This window comes from Phocoena sinus, chromosome 9, assembly GCF_008692025.1.
Source record: "Phocoena sinus isolate mPhoSin1 chromosome 9, mPhoSin1.pri, whole genome shotgun sequence".
Classification (NCBI taxonomy): Eukaryota; Metazoa; Chordata; class Mammalia; order Artiodactyla; family Phocoenidae; genus Phocoena; species Phocoena sinus.
This window is the reverse complement of record NC_045771.1, coordinates 34,226,418-34,245,713: the sequence shown is the minus strand read 5'-3', so window position 1 is coordinate 34,245,713 and position 19,296 is coordinate 34,226,418. Positions and strand designations below refer to the sequence as shown.

The window sequence follows — 19,296 nt, the reverse complement described above, 5'->3', positions numbered from 1 at the left end:
AAACCTCACACACTGCTCTATATTAAAATAAATGGTCCATCTGACTTAAAACTCATGCTTTTTCTATAAAAACTTATGGTAACCCCCAAATACAAAGCTAACATATGTGGCATTGTTGAGTTGTTCTAGTGGAAGCCAAAGTGGGCGCTGGAGTCCAACAACACCAGCTTAAGTCACTTGTCATATTCTCTACCCACTTACCCGTCCTGTCTCCTCATTCCCCACCCTATGCAGGCCAATGGCCAAAGAACTTGAAGAAGCATGTTTGAAAAACTCTGCATACTTTCATTAATTTATTCAACAAAAGTTGAGCATCTAGAATGTCCCAGGAAATGCGCTATGTGGTACTGATAGAATGCTGACTACAGGAGACACAGCTCCTGTCTCAAGGTGCTTACAGTCAAGCTACAAATAAAGATCATGTAAGTTCATGGTGAAGAAATGGAGCCAGAGAGGAATCCTACAGCCCCAGTAAGAGAAAATCTGAATACTAAGTTAGTGTGGTTTGTTTAATGTCACTGGATTTCTTTTTTTTTTTTCAAGTAAGGGAGTGACAGGCTCAAACTGCCACTTAGGTAGGAGTATAATCTAGCACAACCACTTAAAGTAGGAGTATATATATAGGATGGGTTACGGCAGAGGAGGTTGAAATTAATAACTTAAAATTAGGATTCTATCATAACAATCCAAGTGTGATATGTCTAAATTCAGGTAGTAATAACAAGGATGAATCTAAAGCATATTTGAGAAGGTGATTTTTTTAAATGACAGTCTAATTGGTAGTGACTGATTGAATGTTGAGTTCAAAGGAAGAAGTGGATCCTACATCAAAGACAGAATTGTAAAAACAGTAAAGTCAAAAGGATGAAAAGAGTTGGCTTTTAATTATATTTTGTTTTATATATAAGAAAGTCCTAAATATTTGCCCCCCCTTTTTTTTTTTACAGAGACAACTACTTCAGCTGATGTGAGATGTAAACTTCAATTCTGGAGACTCTCAGGCATTCATCAATGCCAGCAAGTCATCAGTTGTCAGAGCAGATAATTTATTCAGCCAATACCAAATTATCTAGTACTTACTATGTTCTAGGCACTTTGCTCTGCTTTGATTTTCTTGTCCTTGAGGAGCACACAGTCCACTGGGGAAGAGAAGCAGTTAGCAAAGCATTCTAATATAATGTGGAAAGGCTATAATAGAGAGAATAAAGTGTCATAGCTACATTAAGGAAGAGAATATTAACCCTGCCTGAGGGAGCCTAGAAGGACTTCAGTGAGGAAATAACATACACACTAGTCCTTGAAGGATGAACAGTAGTCTAGCAGGCAGAGAATTTCATAAAAACAAACAAAAAAGGCTTTCTATACATTGAGAGAGCAACAGCAAAATTATGGAAGCATGAAAGAAAATAGCATGTTTGGAGACTAATAAGGGGTTTTGTGCAGCTCCAAGTATAATACATATGGTATAGAATCTTAGAGAAAAGCTTAGAATGTTTAGTTGGGGCCAGATCATAGAGGGCTTTGCATGCTGTGCTAAGGAGGGAATTTTTAAAATTCCTTCAAGAAGTAGGGAGTTAAATAAAGATGTTAGGGGTAAGAGTGTGATGATTAGAGTTTATATTAAAAAGTATACCTGGCATATAATGGAGAAAGGATCAAATGTAAAAATAACTAGAAGTAGAGAGATGAATAAAGTGCTATTGTATAGCTAAATCAAGAGAGAATGAGATTACTACTAATTCATCTGAATGAATGTCCAATCTCAATTCATGTGAGTCAGGAGTCATAGTAGGTTAACCTTTCAGAGGAAGAGCATATAGAGTAAGGAAAGAAGAAGTCTGAACATTAATTACTGGTAATTTCAACTGAGGGAGAAGAGGATTAAAGAAGCACTTGAAGGGGCTTTTGGGGGAAAAAAAGGAGAAAATAATGTCACAGTGACCAAGGGAAAAAATCATCTTTAAGAAGGAGAAAGCAGTAAATAACATTAAAGACCAAGGAAGATCAAGTCAAATGAAAACTAAAAATAGTCATTGGAGTTTGGGGGTTTTTTGTAATCATTTTCCAGAGTGATTTTTTGGGAAGAAGTCAAAAGGAAGCCAGATTTCAAAGGGTATAATAATCAATGGAGAGTAAAAAGTAGAAGCTTAAAGCAGAGACCATCCTTTTAAGATGTTTTGAAGGCCTGGGGAGCACAATGGCAGTGACTGACCAGGGGCATCTGGACCTAAGGAAAGTGAATGTTTAACATGGAAGGGACTTAGCAATGTGTGTAGGACAAAGTGAAAGTAAATGGAAGGGAGTGTTGAAAATACAAAACAAAACAATTTCTTTTTAAAACTTCTTGAGAAGAAAGATTCTTGGTGTGTGTAGGCACAGAACCAAAAGCTAAGGCAAAGAAAAAGGTTTATCTTGTATTAATATGAGCTAAAGGTTTATCTAAGACAGTAGAAAGGAGACAATGAAAGTGCCTGGCACATTGTAGGCATTCATAATTGGGACTTCAATGAATGTTAGCAAATCAGGGAGTAATGGTAAATTGAAGACTTGTTTTCTATTTTTCTCCTATGATGGTCATAGTTTCAAGATAATATGCTGAGAAAAGCAACAAAGGCATGGTAACAAATTTAAGGAAAGTGCTAAATGTTTGAGGTATTTGTTACAGAAAATGAGAAATCTAGATATCTTTAAAGATATGAAGAGTTTCCTGAAGATGCAGATGACGTTATCAGTTTTGTATTATATTGGGGCTTATCTATAGTGGCCCTGTGATTTTCTCTAATGTTAGCAGGAGCTCAGCTACATACTGCCATAGATAAGAGTACTTTTGGAAAATTAAGATGACAGTTAAAGTGATTGGCAATAGGGCAATGGAGAGAGAAGAAAATTAAATCAGAAGTATTTAACTCAAACTAGAAGCATAAAAGGAGTTGAGGCCTGGGCATCACAACAAGGATAAACAAAAGACATTGTTGGCATAATGCAATGAGTAGGGAGTAACATTATGATAAAAGTCTGTGAACAAAATAAGGTTGGGGTTTAAGAATTTTGTGATAGAAGAATTCTAGCAGAATAAAACTGCCCACAGACTTTTATTTGTTCATGTATGTGACGTTTGTTGGAACTCTACTTCTATTACTGTTAACATCTTTTTCCCCAGCAGTCCTATAAACTTCATCACATCATGTGAATGGCAAAGGAGAGTATGGGATTCTCCAGACTTTTGATATAGTCCAGATTCTTTCCAGGCAGACATGATTCCCAGAAGAATCCAGAGTATTTCTTTCCAGGACTGGAATGGGTGTTACCTATAACTTGTAAGGGAAAGGATTCTGTACCAGAATTGTAATTCTGTATGTTCTTCCGAATGAGTTTTGCTCTCACTTGTGTACTTCCATCTATTTTTCATCCTATCTGAAACTTCTTTTCATCCTATCTGAAATCCCACATGTCTACACCCATGCCTTTCCTTGCCTTCCACTTTTTATCTTAGGACAAATCTACTTCTCTACACCAAATAAGGTAAGAGGGAAAAAAGCACAGAAAACAAAAATAATAAACCCAAAACTTATGTTACAAGAGAAATGCAATTGAGAATAGGGCTGTATGCAAGTACTACTTAAAGGGTCTGGAAGTCAGTTAATTCACTTCTAGTGCTAGCTTCGCCAGTATATGTTGTCTGGCCTTTGATGGATTACCAAACCTGTTGGGACCTCAGTTTCTTTATTCTTAAAAACAGTGGTTTTGCTAGCTTATCTTTAAGCTGCCTCTCCATTCAGAAATTCTATAGTAGGTTATCCATTTGCTTTTAAAAAGTCAATCACAGTAGAATTTTTCATGAGTTTCTTAATGTTAGTGAAGACCTCATAAAACGTATCAGATTCCTTTTAACAAATATAATAGATGGCACTTAAAAGCTATGTTCCTTGAAGTATTTCAGTTTTTTTCATTTTATATTTTGAAGTCATATTATTAACAGTATAAAAATTTTGAATTGTTATATGTTCCTGTGAAATTGAATCTTTTATCGTTAATTATAGCTTCTCTTTATTGCTTGCAATGTCCTTTACCCTAAAGTCTACTTTGTGGGATAACAATATAGGACACCTTCTTTTGCTTAGTATTAGTTAGTATTAATAACTACTGGTTATTTATTCTTTTGGTTATTATTAATACAGTTGGTATTTTTTGATTTATTCTGACAGTTTTGTCTTTTAATTTCAGAATCTAGTCCATTTATATTTATTATAATAATATATATATAACATATAATATATAACATTATATATGTTATATAATAATATAATAAATATAATAATTAAGAAATTTGAAATTGTTTCCACCCTAATTATTTGGGGCTTTCTAATGCTCCCTTTTTCTACATCATTTTTCTCCTTTCCTGCTTTTTTTAAAATTTGACATAGAATATTTTTTATCATTATTTGCTTGCTTGTTTGTCCCCTCCCTAGTCCCCATATATTTCCATTCCATTAGTATGGAAACTACATACTTTACCTCTATTCTATTTGTGATTATCCCAAAAATGTTAGCATGTATATTTAGCTTTACATGTCCCAAGTTAAGGTATATCTGTTCCCTCTTTCTAAACATTATAGGCCCTTAGAGTGTTTTATCTCCAAACTTATATTTTTACCCAATATTTTAATTCTAACATTTAATTTTTACAAATTAGATATTGTTAGTATTGTTCTATACCATCGTTTTATTTAGCCTTATACTTGCTATTTTCTCTGATTACCATTCCTCTGTCACTCTGTCTTTCCTTCTTAATGATTTTTAACTTCATGAAGTTCATCCTCTAGTTCTTTAAGATCTGTTGATAGTAAGTTCTCTCAATTTTCCCTATCTAAAAGCAGTCTTTACTTAACGCTTTTTCTTGAAAAATAATTTTATAGGCTATACAAGTCTGTGTTCAAAATTAGATTTTCTCAGAATTTTAAAGATATTATTCCACAGCCTTCTGGCTTCCATTGAGCATCTACTTCAATGTCAGATATCAGTCTAATCGTTGCTCCTTTGTAATTTGACTTTGTTTTCCATCAATATTCATTTTAATTATAGTAAATCATGATTGGGATGGCTTTTGATTTATATTTCTTATGATTAGTTGGGTTTCAAATACTGTAATTTCATAGCCATTAATTACCTCATTCAATATGGCCTTTCTCCCATTCATTCTATTCTCTATGGAACTCAAATTACATACATCTTAGAACTTCTGTTTCTACAATTCATATCTTTTAGAATGTCTTTTTTATTTTCTATTTCATTGTTTCTTTGTGTTGATTTCTGGACAATTTCTCTAGCTCTATCTTCCAGTTTACTAATTCTCTCTTCACTTGTGACTAATCTGCTGTTTAGCTGTCCCAATCAGTTTCTAATTTCCGTTTTTATATTTGTATTTCTATGGCTTTCTTTTACAATACTACCTTGATAACTCTGATAATGGCCTGCTCTTTAGTCACACTTGTTATTCTCTCTTTTATTTATTTAAACATTTACTAATTTTATATTTATATATGATAATTCCAATATCTGTAGGTTTTGCTGGTCTGATATTACTACTACTGGTTCTACTAAATCTAACTCATGGTAGCTTGTTTCTGTATGTGCTTTATGATTTTTCCCCCTAGTCTTAGTTCATATTCCTTGCAATTTTATGTGTGAGAAAATTAGATGTGTCTGGGTTTTTTGCTCATTCTAGATGCCTAGGGGTACAATTAACATAAAACCACTTTTAATTAAATGTTGAGCTTATACTTTTTTTGATGATCCAAAGATAAATTAAAAATCCAAGCCCATCCAAGCCCATGTACCAATCAACTGATAGATATACAGAGTGTTATTTTAAATTTTAAGATCAACCACTGGTTCTCTCTCAGAGTTATAGACTTTCATAGAGATTTAAAGTCTGCCTTCCTATCTCACAGAGATTCTAGTCTTTGCTTTCAGTCCTCCTCACATGAGTCATTCAAATCAAAGCTGTAGGCTGCTGGAGATTGGGAAATATTCCACAGCAGTCACAGGCTTTAGTACTGGTTTACCTCCCTGGATTTGTCATTTCTCATTATCTTTAGCCTCTAAAAATTTTCTTTTCTCTCTTAAATGCCCAGCGATGGCTCTGATAATGATGGCTCATATCATTATCCTTTTACATGTAAAAATCTATTCTAGTTTTACTTTTTATAAAGAAATAAGACTTTACAGATATGACAGTTTCTTCCACCATTCAATGAGAGGTCAGCAAACTATGGTCTGTGGGTCAAATATAGCCTACTGCCTACTTTTGTAAATAAAATTTTATAGGAACACAGTCATGGTCATTCATTTATGAATTTCTATGGCTAATTTTGTGCTATAACATCAGAGTTGAGTAGTTGCCACAGAGCCAAAAACATTTACTGTCTAGCTTTACAGAGGTTTTCGGACCCCTGATCTAAATCATCAGCAACTTATTTATCTTACAACAAACATCTTGGACTTAATAAAACAGCAAAGTATTATTCAATCTGGGCATTCATTTACTTAATGTATGCATGTGTTCAATATAGGTTTATAATATCACTACAGCAGATTGGAACTTCTTTGATGGTATGAGTTATATATCTAAAAGGTTTCAGTAGCAGATCCATCATAGAAATACACTTAATAGATGCTTTTGATTACGATGATGATGATGGTGATGATGATGACATCTTGAATTCTCATAATTTTCTAAGCCATGACAGACATAGGAACAGATATCGTTTTGTAGAGTTAAATGTACTTGTTAAGTCATTTTGGAATGTGGTAAATCACCTTAATTGGGTACATTTTGCCTCCAGGAATCTTAACTGCTTATGTTCTCTGACACTCTTACTGATGAAACTCATTGCCATAGATTAAAGCTATGAATGTTACTCACTTTCTAACATTATAGCTTTTATTACAGGGGATTATCTTTACTATGTGTATAATATCCCATGTTCTTCCACAAAAGAAGAAATACACATTTACATAGAAAAAAATTACAATATTCCAGTGATAGCTCTTCACTACCTATTTTTAGAGTATACATAGCCTCAGTTGTTCTGGTCCACAGAGAAAAAACAGATAATGAGATACACTTTAAAATATATATACATGTTGTTTTTGAAAAGGCTCCTGACAAAAGACAGAGATGCAGCCTGCAAAAGTAAAAGAAATGGCTGAATAAAAATATTGTCACAAGGGAAAAAGAGAAATACGTTACAAAATTTTATTCCTGGGTTAGGGAATACTGTACTTGGTGAGAGAAGCCAGAAGGAGTGAATGAATTAATGGTACTTGCTAGATAGAAGAAAGCGCCAAGTAAAATGAATATAGAATACTTGTAAAGTGTCCCCAATGGAGAGATAGAGTACTAGATATAAGGGACAGTTGGCATTGCTAAAACACATGAGTGGCATGTCCCAGAGTAAGAAAGGCATAATGGCATCTAGTGTAGAGAGCACGGACAGCAGCTTTTCTGCAGAGCAATGTTGTTCGTGGCTAGTAGTGATCTGCGGAAAATGTAAGTGAACAGTTTTGACAGAGCAGCATGTGAAAGGGAATAAACTAACCAGGATATCTGGCTGCAGTGCAACTGACTAAGGGAAAATTCTATGGGTACAAAATCAAGCTGTAATCTCTTTGGAAACCAGGCAGTAAGTCTGAGAAAAAAATTCTGAGATTGAAGTGAGTAGTACAGCATTTCAATTCAATAGATTTGTATGGCAATCTTCCATTTGTGTTAGGGAAAAAAAGTGTTGTAGAATGCTAATGAATTAGTTACAAAAACTTACAGTGTGCAAAACTTTGTCAATTGTTCATTTCATTTGTTCAAACTATTTTTCTCCAATTGATATGGCTGTAAATGTAAAGAGCATTTACTGAATGGGTTCCATGCACAGAGCACGTGTGAAGGACTTAGTGGACTTAGTGGGGAGAGAGAGGTGCAGTGGAGGTGATTCTGATTGTGGGGAACAAGGTTCTAGTTTAAATAGAGCTTATAAACTCAAAGCACAGACCACTGAAAATGCACCACATTGAATATATGTGTAGTGGTCCAACATAAATAGATTTCTCAATGTTAACAGAAACATGTCAGAGGATTGCTTTGCAAATGTTAAATGCCACATCAAGGTCAATATTGCCAAGAAAATCCATGAATGCTGTTTTAAAGTGTCATTATAAAGCAAAGAAAGTAAAGTAGCTCTGGGTGTTATTAATAATAGCCCTAGGATTTGGATTCCATGGACAAGAAACATGAGATTTTTCCCAAAGGATAATTATTTTAGGAATCTCATTTTTGTCTGAAATTCACCTGTGTTTATTGACCATCAAACCTTGATACAAGGCTTATCTTTTAAAATGGCTGTTCCTAGGCGGTACTGAATGTTTGAAATACAATATCTTTGCTGGATCTGTTTGTGATTTAACATTCTTACAATATATCTTATTACAGAGGCTATTATTTTCATAAATCCTGTAAAACAATGAATAAATATTTGCAAGGAGGGTTTAATAGATGACATCAAAATGACTCAACACAGAGTATTTATAAAAAGTATGGCAAGATGCATATGGAAGAGGCTCTCAGAAGTGCTGACAATACTACTGAAGCAGATTACCTTAAAAGAAAACACATATGGTTCCATTTTGTGCCTTCTTGCTCAACTAAATGTTTAGAGGCACAAGCTTGCAACCTGCTGAGTGAATCCTATTTTATCCATATGTGGATTATAGAACTAAAGAGGAGACAGTTAAGATTATTATTCAGTTACTTTTTCACATTTCAAGATGAAAAAGATGAGCAAATGTATGGGGTTTCTCCTTTCCTTTTACAGGTTCAGACCCCAGAATTAATTTCTTTTCCTACAATGAACTACCTACTGATACTCCTGCTTCCCAAACTTGGTGACTTTCAGGCCTCTAAAATTCAACATCATTTTGTTTTACTATAGGACATCTCTAAATTGGGAAGAATATTTTGTGTAAAGACAAAAGCAAGGATAGCCAATTATCACTTCACTCTCCATCCACAATTTCCCCCATCAGTATACCCTAATTTTGTCCATTCTAAAACAAATAACTCAACCCCACTCCTCACCCCAGTTACTGTCCTTTCTTCTCTCCTTCACAGTCAAAAATTTTGAGTGTATTATCTACCCTCACTCTATTGACTTCCCTACCCAAACTTTCCTTAAAACACTCCAATCTGACTTCCCTCCAAAACTGTTTTGAAAACTAACTTTGGCTTAGTCATCAATGACTTTTATGTTAAGTTTCTGTCCTCTCAATTTCTTGATCTCTCAATTTGACTCAATACTATTGATTATTCCCTTCTTCTTGATAGCTTCCATGACGTCATAATTTCTCTCTGTTTTACTTAAAACAAAGTAAGGCGTCTCCTTTGGCTCACCATTCAGAATTTAAACGTTCAGATTTCTCAGAGATCTGTCCTAGACTCTGTTATCTGCTCACCCATGCTTTTCAAAGGTAAACTGATACACTACTCTGGCTGCAGTTTTCATCTGTAGTGACACATCTCTAGCCTAGGCTTCTTCCCTGAGCTACAGGTCAGTATAGCCTCTACCTACTGGCATCTCTACCTCCATGTCTCAAAAGAAACTCTAGGTGGAACAGGTCTAAAGTTACCCACACATCATGGCCCACCTCCTCCATCCCAGTGTATGGCATCTTCCTCCTTCCTCCTTGTGCAAACCAGAAACATGGAAGTAAGCCTTGACTCCTCCTGTCTCCACATCCATAACCGAAAAATCTTCAAGATTTGTCAACTTCATCTTCTGTATCTCTAGAATCCGACCATTTCTCTCCAGGTTCACTACTGCTGCTCAATCCAGGTGTTTCACCCATTATAGCTCAAAAACATCTCTTGAATTCCACCTTCCCTTCTCAACACTCATCTTTTGTCATTAACTTGAACTTCTGGGATAACAAGATTCATTGCCACCAATTTTTCTCCAGGTCAGACAACCTTCTACAATGCTGTCAGAGTTATTTTCTTCAATTAAAAGATAAGAAAACTATTGCCCAGTTAAGATATTTGTTTGATCCCTGTTACCAAGAGGAAAAATTCAAATTCTATAACTTAGCTGTGACTTGCATAATTTATTCCCAACCTCTGTCCAGTCTCATTTCAGAATATTACCCAACTTCATCAACTCTAATTGCAGGCCAGAGTGAAGTTCTCTGTCACTTTTCTTGGGGCCTGCCTACTCCTTGTATGATTCTTCTGGCTTTTATACTTGATGATTTCTCAGTCTTGTACGCTCACTTTTTATTCTTCCAGATACAAGTCGAATATTACCTGAAGCTGCCTTTGCCTCCGGTAGAGTTCTTTGTTCGCCTTTTGTGCCTCTCTATCTTTTGATCCATCTATCTGCTTTAGGATGAACTGAACTATATTTTCAATTCTCTATTTACATGTATATCCTCCCAAAAGACTATGAGCTTCATGATGGCAAGGATTGTCTCAGTCACCTTTAGGTGCTTATCACCCATAATAGGTACTCAACAAAGTTTTAAACTGAAGTATTACAATATTTATAAAATCATGACATAAATAAAAGTATAAGAGCACAAATTTAAATAGGAATATTGTGATACATATATTTGAGGCCTCACTAAATTAAAAGCAAGGCCACAAGGTAGGAAATTATAAATAAATTTGATGTCAAAACCAACACCACGGAGGAAAAACAGGTTTTGGGAGGCTGACCAGCTTTAGACACTGAGTTAGCACAAAGAATGACTTAAGCCTAGCATATTACAAGTTACTCAGAGGTTTTTTTTTAAAAAAAAGACATAAAGAGGAAAGCTAGTATATGTACATATTTGTTAAGGCATATTCTAGTGGGAAATTTTGAGGGGTGGCCACTTTTGGAAGTTCAGAACTGTACCCTTCTAAGCCCTTACCCCTTTACCTGGTTTCAAGTGTCTAGTCAGGTGCTTCAACTGCTTCACATCTCTAAGGTCCAGATCACAGAATCTGTAGTGTCCTTTCATTTTTTTAATACCCTATGGGTCTCCAATACTTCCTCCAGAGCTCCAGTGCTTCCTTCAGGCATATTACTGCTTGTATATCTATTAATGCTCTATGTTTTTTCTCATTTCTTAACATTTTTGCACACGCTTTTCCTCTGCCTAAAACTCTTCCTCTCTCTTATGTCTGAAGTGTCAATTTAGCTTCCTAGAAACTTTCCATGATTTTAAAAATTGATGCCCCTTTATGTATGACCAGAGCCCTGATATGTCTTCACATCATAGTATGTATTACATTACTGGGTAATTACCTTACCTATCATTTCCTAGACTACAAGTGGAAGGATAAGTACTATATATCTTAATTGTAGTTGTCTGCCCAATGCCCAGAACTGTCCCTGGCACCTAGGAGCTCAATAAATGTGTGTTGAATGATTACTTAGGGTCCCTCAGAGAACATTTCTGTCCATAACACCATGTTATATTAGGGACCTGTCACTTCCTGCTTCTTGTGCTAAGCAGAAAGAGGCCAGACACAATCTCGTTTGTTCACTCCGTTTGATTATTAGGGCTGTTCTCTTGCAAAATCAGACATCTCAGTCATGGCATGTTACATACTTGGATCATGCTGAAGTTACTGATCCTGCACTTGCCTTTGACATCACAATTCCCAGATTTTTGACCTGTCAAAATCATAGATATCACAGGTTTCCTGGCCTCTGCTTTGATTTTATGGTTGCTGGCTTGTCAGCTTGCTGCCAAGAACTGAGAGTCCACATTGTTTAGTTGCCTCTTTGACCTGGGGTCATCTGGACCCTTGCCTAATCCCTCATTTACAGCAATCTCAGAAACTTGTATTCCCAGTTTCATGATCTCAGACTCAAGCCGCAGTCCCTTGCCTGACTAAACCCCGCCTAAGTCCTCTTGCAAAAATGACTCGAAAAACTGGTACCTATATATAATTATGAAAATCTGAAGAATATTGAGAGCTGAAGAATGGCTTAAAATAAACATCTAATGTAAAAAAGTGTTAGTAAGATGTTTACCAGTCCTTCATTAACATGCAAAATGGAACTAGAGCAAATTAATATTTTGTTTCTATACATATGAACTTATGAGAGATAAAAATAACATTTATGTCAGAATTATGTGGGTGTTACAAAGGAAAATGTTACTATTTTAACAATGAATGTTTTATTATTGTTATTAGTAGTAGATTATATTGTTTTATTTGGTTTGTTATGAGGCTGTGGCTGGGATATGTGATGCACAAATGAAAGTGTATGTCCAGTGCAAAGGATGGTAGGTATTTTGCCCTGAGATTATGCACCCAAGTTTGTGAACCCAAGCTGAACTTGCTAAAAGACCTGCAAGCTGGCAAAGCAATGGCAAAATGTATCTGAATCCAAGCATAATCATGGTGAATAAAACGGTATCATTCAGGTTCAGAACAGAAACTGAGGGAAAGGCCCCACAACCAACAACAGAGAAAATTTCTCAGGTGATGCCCACTGAGGGAATTTCTAATCCCATAGGGAAAGGAATGGGAGTTTGTGCATTGGTCTTGTGAGGAGAGCTCTAAGAGGATAAAACAGCCAATATGTATAAGACTGGAGGGGAGTGCACACATTTGGTATTTCACGATAGGGGCAGTGAGAGAAAATGAATTGTTTGCGTAGATCCTTTTGCCTTAGGATTGCAATTGCCTGTAACAATATTACAAAGGCTGGCTCCTTTGGTTCAAGAAAAACAAATATGGAAAAAAAAAAAAAAAAAGCTTTTTTGCATGTCTATTTTCCTGAGGAAGCATTTCTAGCATTATTTTTTTCTTTATATTCTCTAACCTTAGGTGACACTGACTTCTGGGGGACTGATCTGGTCTGTCTTCCACTTACGTTTAGTTTATATATTTATTTTTGCCATGGAGAACTTTAGGGCCGTGTCAAAAAAATGCTTGCTCCTACCCCCAGAGTCAGCAAGAAAATGAATCAGGTTTTTAAAGAAATTTCCAGTTAAATATCACCTCTTTATATTCTATCCCTCCATTTATTTCCCAAACTTCGATAGAAAATAAATGAATGAATGAATATATCATTCATACATACATACATACGTACATACAATTAGGTTCCCTTAAGTGAATCACCTCTTTGTGGTAAACTCCTTCCGGAAATACTCTATGGACTTCTGAGGACTAATCATCCCCCAGATTACAAACACGTACAATCTCCCCACCCTGCTTCCCTAATTATTATTTTTTTCACAATTCTTTAGTCAGGGGTCTTTATGTATTTTTAATCATTGTATTTGGGTTCACTTTTATCAGTGAGCCAAATAAATATTCCTATTAAATTCTTCAAGATCTCTACTATCAAATACATTTTAAAATTCAGTAGAACACTACAGCATCTTTTTATGAATATGCATGTATAATAGAACACCTATAGCTACTTTTGTAAAACACATATCTAAGCATATAGACACCCACACCAACATAGAGAAAGCAGAGATAATTAGCATTGTTATTTATTTAGAAAAACTCCTACAAAATGCACAAAGTTATTAGAGACTTCAGAAGTAATAATCACATTTGAAATTACTTAAGTTTATGATGAATTAATACAAGCTCAAGACCAAGTTTCTGCAGCTGTAATTAACAAACTATTGAGAATATAACACTCTTTCCAGAGTCAACATAGGTATTCCTAGTGAATCAGAGAATTGAGGCTCTTTCAGGGAAGTAATATGTAGAAGTCGAAGGAGGAGCCATAAACACTATAATCCAGAAAAAATTGAATATATAATAATTGAAGAGTAACTACAGTCTATATAATGAGTATATAACTTGACACATTGACAATACCTTCCTTTCAAGTATTAAATCTACTTAATCTATGATAAAAATAAATGAGTTATTGTACGTCTATTTATCCTGCCAATGGAAAAGTTGTACAAGAATTGAGAGGGTTAATGAAAAATTAATAATAAAAAAAAGAAGGGCAAAAGATGATACAAGTAGTGTGTTGGATGAGATATAGGGTCACAGACATTTATAGAGTCAAGAGAGGAGAAGATTGAAGGGGATTTGATCACAGTCTATAAATACCTTACAAGTACTATCTGTATAAATGAAAGAATGTGATAATTCAAAGCATCAGAAGACGGAAGGACAAGGAGCACTGATCTGGAACTAAAGAAAAAATGTCTCAGCCTTATATTAAGAAATACTTTGCAACAGTAGGAGGACTTTGCATTAGAAATAAAAATCAAGGACAATACATAAAGTTTAGAAAAGGCCTGAAAATGATGTACCTATAAGTACAGAGAATAAATCAGAAATGACAAAGGGAAGAATGGAAAACAGTGACACTCACAGGATCAGAAGATGCACTTGTTCAGGATGTGTGAAATGTTAGCTGCCAATCTTTCTGTTAAATAAGATTCTCTAAGTCTCATCCTAAGAAACTATACCAAAACTTGAAAACAGTTTAAATAAATGAAAAATTTTAGCCTATATTATAACCAACTATTCTACTATACTCTGACACCCAGTAATTTCCAGCTGTTGGCTATGTTCTTGCATTTGATAAAGAGCAATGCAGTTAAGTGATGATAGCTGGAGTTTATGATTGTAGATTTACCTAGATTTTTTGACCCACACAGAGAGATCTATACATAGCATACTCTTTATAATTGCTTTAATTATACAGGTTCAGACCCTCTCCTAAAGAAAATGTTAAATAATAACAGTAATTAAATAATAAAGAGATCACTGAAAACAAACATATTTCTTTCTATACATAATACTTTGCCACCTGAGAAAAAGGAAAACCCAATAAAAATTACATATTTCCTTTTCTTAAAAAGGACTAAACATTAATTCTCTGATTAAATAATGAAAAATTCATTGTTTGTTGATTTCAGACTGCTTTCAATCATTTGGGTTTTTTCATTGCTCAAACTTCAGATTTTACCTGCTTCCTCTATCCTTTCCTCTTACGAGTGAACCTCCTACTGCCTTATCTAAAGCTCCAAAGTTTTTCAGTTTTAAGAGAGATGCTTCCAAGAGTAACAAGAGGTTTGCTGCTCCCTTGGCAAAGGGTGTAGTCAAAGATGAATAAAGGGATTATTGAGAATAAAGAAGTGCTTAGCTGGCATTAAATGAAAGGAATTTGCTGTGGACCAAATTCATTAATTCACCCACTTTAAAACAAACAGACAAAAAAGAAAATTAAAGATTTTCTAATCATCTTCTATGTATCAAGAGCTGAACTAAGTAGATTTAATAGTATGAGAAATTTCTAGCTAAAGATGATTTTGATCCAATCCAGCTATTTGGCCTGGTTCGTTTTCACTTCCCTAGTTTCCTATACGTATAACTTTGCAATGCTCAATGCTTTGCAGGTGGAGAAAGCGGAGACTGGTTATCTAGGAGGTTTTGATAGGGCAATCTCTAGGATGCTAGTGTTTATACTGTTGATAAGGTTGACTACGTTTAAAGGCTGGGTAGAAAAGTAATGCAACCAGAAAGAGATGATGTCCTTAGAGAACACAATACTTAATAAGAGCACATGATAAGGAAAAAGTAGATTCAGAAGAAATTAAAAATTAGAGAAGGTGGAAATCAGAGCTGATAGTCAGAAAGAAGATTTCAGAAATTCCAAATTATAGAATTTAGAATCTGAAATCAGAATTGAGTGGTCATTGGGTTACTATTATGGAATGGAGATGCAGGTGACTGTCAGCAAGGAACCCAGAAGTTCTTAATTGGTGAAATAAAGGATTTCAGTAAATGATACATTAGAGTTATGTAGACGTTTTTATGTACATTAGGAGTTATAAACAAAACAGAAAATATCTTCATAATTTAGGTGTTCAAGTAAACTCATTTGACTTTTATGTTAAGAACATTAAAGGTCAAGTTCGCCAAATTAAATGTAATTTATTCTTCTATCAAATATTCTTTTGTAGCACATGATTAGAACTATTAGAACATCACTTGATTATTGAATTTCACTGTCTTAGGCTTAACATCAAAACATGTAGCAAATGTTTAAAAATGAGTAAAACAGCTAGACTCTAAAAAACAGATGCAAAACATGTAATATTACTATATTAACTCTATAACTTCTCCTTTTGGCTCCTAGGCTCCTACTTATATATGAATGCTACACATATACATATATACAGCTTTGATGACTGATGAAATAGCATAATTTCAAATTATTTCCCTCTCCCTCCCTTCTTCCTTCTTCTCTCCTCTCTCTCTCTCTCTCTCTCAATCATCAAATTCGAAATGTTACTTAACAAGTTTAAATTAATTATGTGTCCCATACTGAAGACTGGCCTATAATATTATATCTTAAATCACATATTTTTATAAGACTTGAGTGCCTAACTAATAGAATTCTTGCAAAACCTATCAAAGTGTTTCAGAACATATGAAATATATCAATTGGACAGAAACAGTTCTTCATTATGCTTTACACACAATTTTGCTCAATTGCTTATTTTAATTAGAGCAGAACTCTAGCTTCTGCTCATTGGTTTAGCATGAGCAATAAAATGAAGTTTATTTCATTTTCTAAAATAAGTAAAGCAGAGTAAAGTTAATTAAAAGTTAATTACAGAATAATGAATCATCTACCCTTGCTGTGCTAGTGTTGCCCAGATGATTAGATGCTGTCCTTCCTGAATACACTTCCATTCCCATAAGCTGGGTATTCCCTTCATTCCATGGAAGGGTTTTCATTTGTGTCCTTTAAAAGTTTATGCTGCCTTTTTCTGAAGGTGTCTTTTTCAGGAAATACACACGTACATAGATGTACCTACACACACCTTCCTAGTTTCTCTCCTTTTATATGCTTTCCTCAGGCATAATTTTCATTTAGACTTCTGATTGCCTTTTAAATTTGACAGAATATACCTATAAAATTCGTTAGTAATTGTTTCATTTCCCAGCATGGCATGTGTAGTTAACCTTGAAAGACAGATTGGACGTTAACTGTAGTGAACCCAACCTTTGCCAGTATCACAAAGGTCATGGATCTGTTCTCCCTGGTCCTGTGTCTTCAAGTAGAAGGTTTTGTACATATTGGAATTAGAATGCTTTTATTGCTCATTAATTCATCATTAAAATGATGTTAACTAATCATTCTCTATAAGGCTCTGGCGCACAGATTTTCTGGCATGAACTGCTACAGCTGGATCCCAGCCACTTACACCTTCCTGAAAACAACAGCATTCATGTTTGTGGTAGACTTAAATCTTTTTGTCAAATTTTATTGTAAGTAGTATGTCTTATAAACTTTCACTGGGAATATAATGTGGCTTATACTGAGAGTATCTTAATTTTTATGAAGGGATATATATATGGAAACACTTGAATTTCAATTTTGTAGCAGGCTTCTCATAGTATAAGAAATAATGTGCAATGAATATTATGTATACACCTCAATCATGTGTCTTGCATCTTGACATAAATACGAAGGCATTGTAACAAATACTGTTACTTAAAATAGGGAAAGAAGTGAATCAGTGTAACTTGGGATATTTACATTGATTCAATACATTCACTTTAGATATTTTTACTCCTTGACTATGTGTCCAGTCTATGTAAGCAGCTATTAGTTTTGCAAAATCATATGAGATTCAAAGGTACAAATGTGATATGAACTAACTACAAACAACTGAATTCCTGAATCCTTCTTTAAAGGTATACGGATCTTCCTTGACTTACAATGAAGTTACATCCCAATAAACCCATCCTAATTCGAAAATACTGTGAAGTCCCAAATGCATTTAATACACCCAACCTACCAAACAACATAGCTTAGCTTAGCCTACCTTTAACATGCTCAGAACAAGTAAGTTAGCCTACGGTTGGGCAAAATCACCTAACAATGCCTATTTTATAATAAAGTTTGAATATCTTGTATCATACCACATTCCACTAGCCCGAGAAAAGATTCAAATTCAAAATCTGAAAAACTGTTTCTACTGATTTTGTATTGCTTTCACACCATCATCAAGTCAAAAAATCATAAGTCGAACCATGGTTAACTCGGGGACCATCTGTATTCTATATTCTACATCCATAATTTTTCAACCTTCTGCTAAAGGATACATGTAGAGGCATTTATGTTCCCACATGTTGTTAATCAGATGTTAAATAAGAAGGAAATAGATGGAAAAGACCTGAAAATAAAATTTTGAAAGGATCTTTTACACAGGGACTATGAGGAGTTGGAAGAGAGGGTGCAATCATGTTTTCACAACTTCTTACTTGCTGCCGTGCATTTATCTTCACTATTCTAACACTTTCCCTCATTCTTCTTTTCAGATTTTTTTCCTGCCTTTTTATGTTATTTATGTGTGCAACTTCTTCACTATTATATTCTAATTTTCTGGTTCTCAATTTTCCAAACTTTAATATGATGAGAATAATGGTTCAAAAAAAGAAAACCTTTCAGTTCAGAAATGCTGACTTCTATTTCAACTATCATTTTTAAATGTTGATTCAAAACTTCATATTCAACTCCATCTTGCAAACATGGATCTTGGCTGTTCTTTCCATTTGCTTATGAAAAATATGTCGTATTAGGAAAGTGCCATTTTGTGAGGGGGGTTGTTCACTATTTTTTTCTTGGCATTACAATTTTTATGGTAATGTTATTTTGATCCATTTGATTCAGATACTTCTCTTTAATAATGTCTGAAGTTCTTGGTAGAGAAAAAATAAAAGAATTCAACCCATACCATAAAGTGAATTATGGGTAGTTTACTATAATTGTGCAGAAATAAATTATACGTAATGATGGAAATTCCCTCTTCTAGCTTTTTGGTTACAAAGAGAGATGGTCAAACGGATGCCAAAATGTGCCAAGTTTTTATAAACGGCTTCATATTATCTTCATTCCTGGGGAGAGTTAGGTCTCAAAATGTTCCACTCTCCACAGAGACAAGTTTGTGATTAAAGACTCCAATCTTAACAATCAGAAAGCATTTCTATAAGAACACGACAGAAAAAAACTGTATGGATTTCAAAGCATTCTACATATATAAGGATCTATTGTTTTTGTATTATTTTTACCTCCTACCATTACTACCAATTTATACATATATTTAGAGTTCAACTTTTATTGTTATGTAATTGCTCCAGTTAATACATAAACAAACACCCAGTTGTTATGTCAAGAAAATCCAATTAATTTATAAATTTTATACAAAATATGACTGGCAGGTAGTGACATCATAAAACGTTTAACTTCT

The 19,296-nt window shown here is 34.4% G+C and overlaps 1 protein-coding gene across 1 annotated transcript in view; it reads left to right on the top strand.

Annotated features, from left to right (window-relative positions):
- Positions 1 to 7,470: 7,470 nt before the first annotated feature.
- Positions 7,471 to 19,296, top strand: part of LOC116759136 (anaphase-promoting complex subunit 10-like) — a 44,365-nt gene continuing 32,539 nt past the window's right edge. Inside the window, exons 1-2 of the mRNA XM_032642570.1 lie at positions 7,471 to 7,552; positions 10,334 to 10,372. Of these exons, the coding sequence (XP_032498461.1) occupies positions 7,471 to 7,552; positions 10,334 to 10,372 (121 nt within the window). The remainder of the gene's footprint in view (positions 7,553 to 10,333; positions 10,373 to 19,296) is intronic.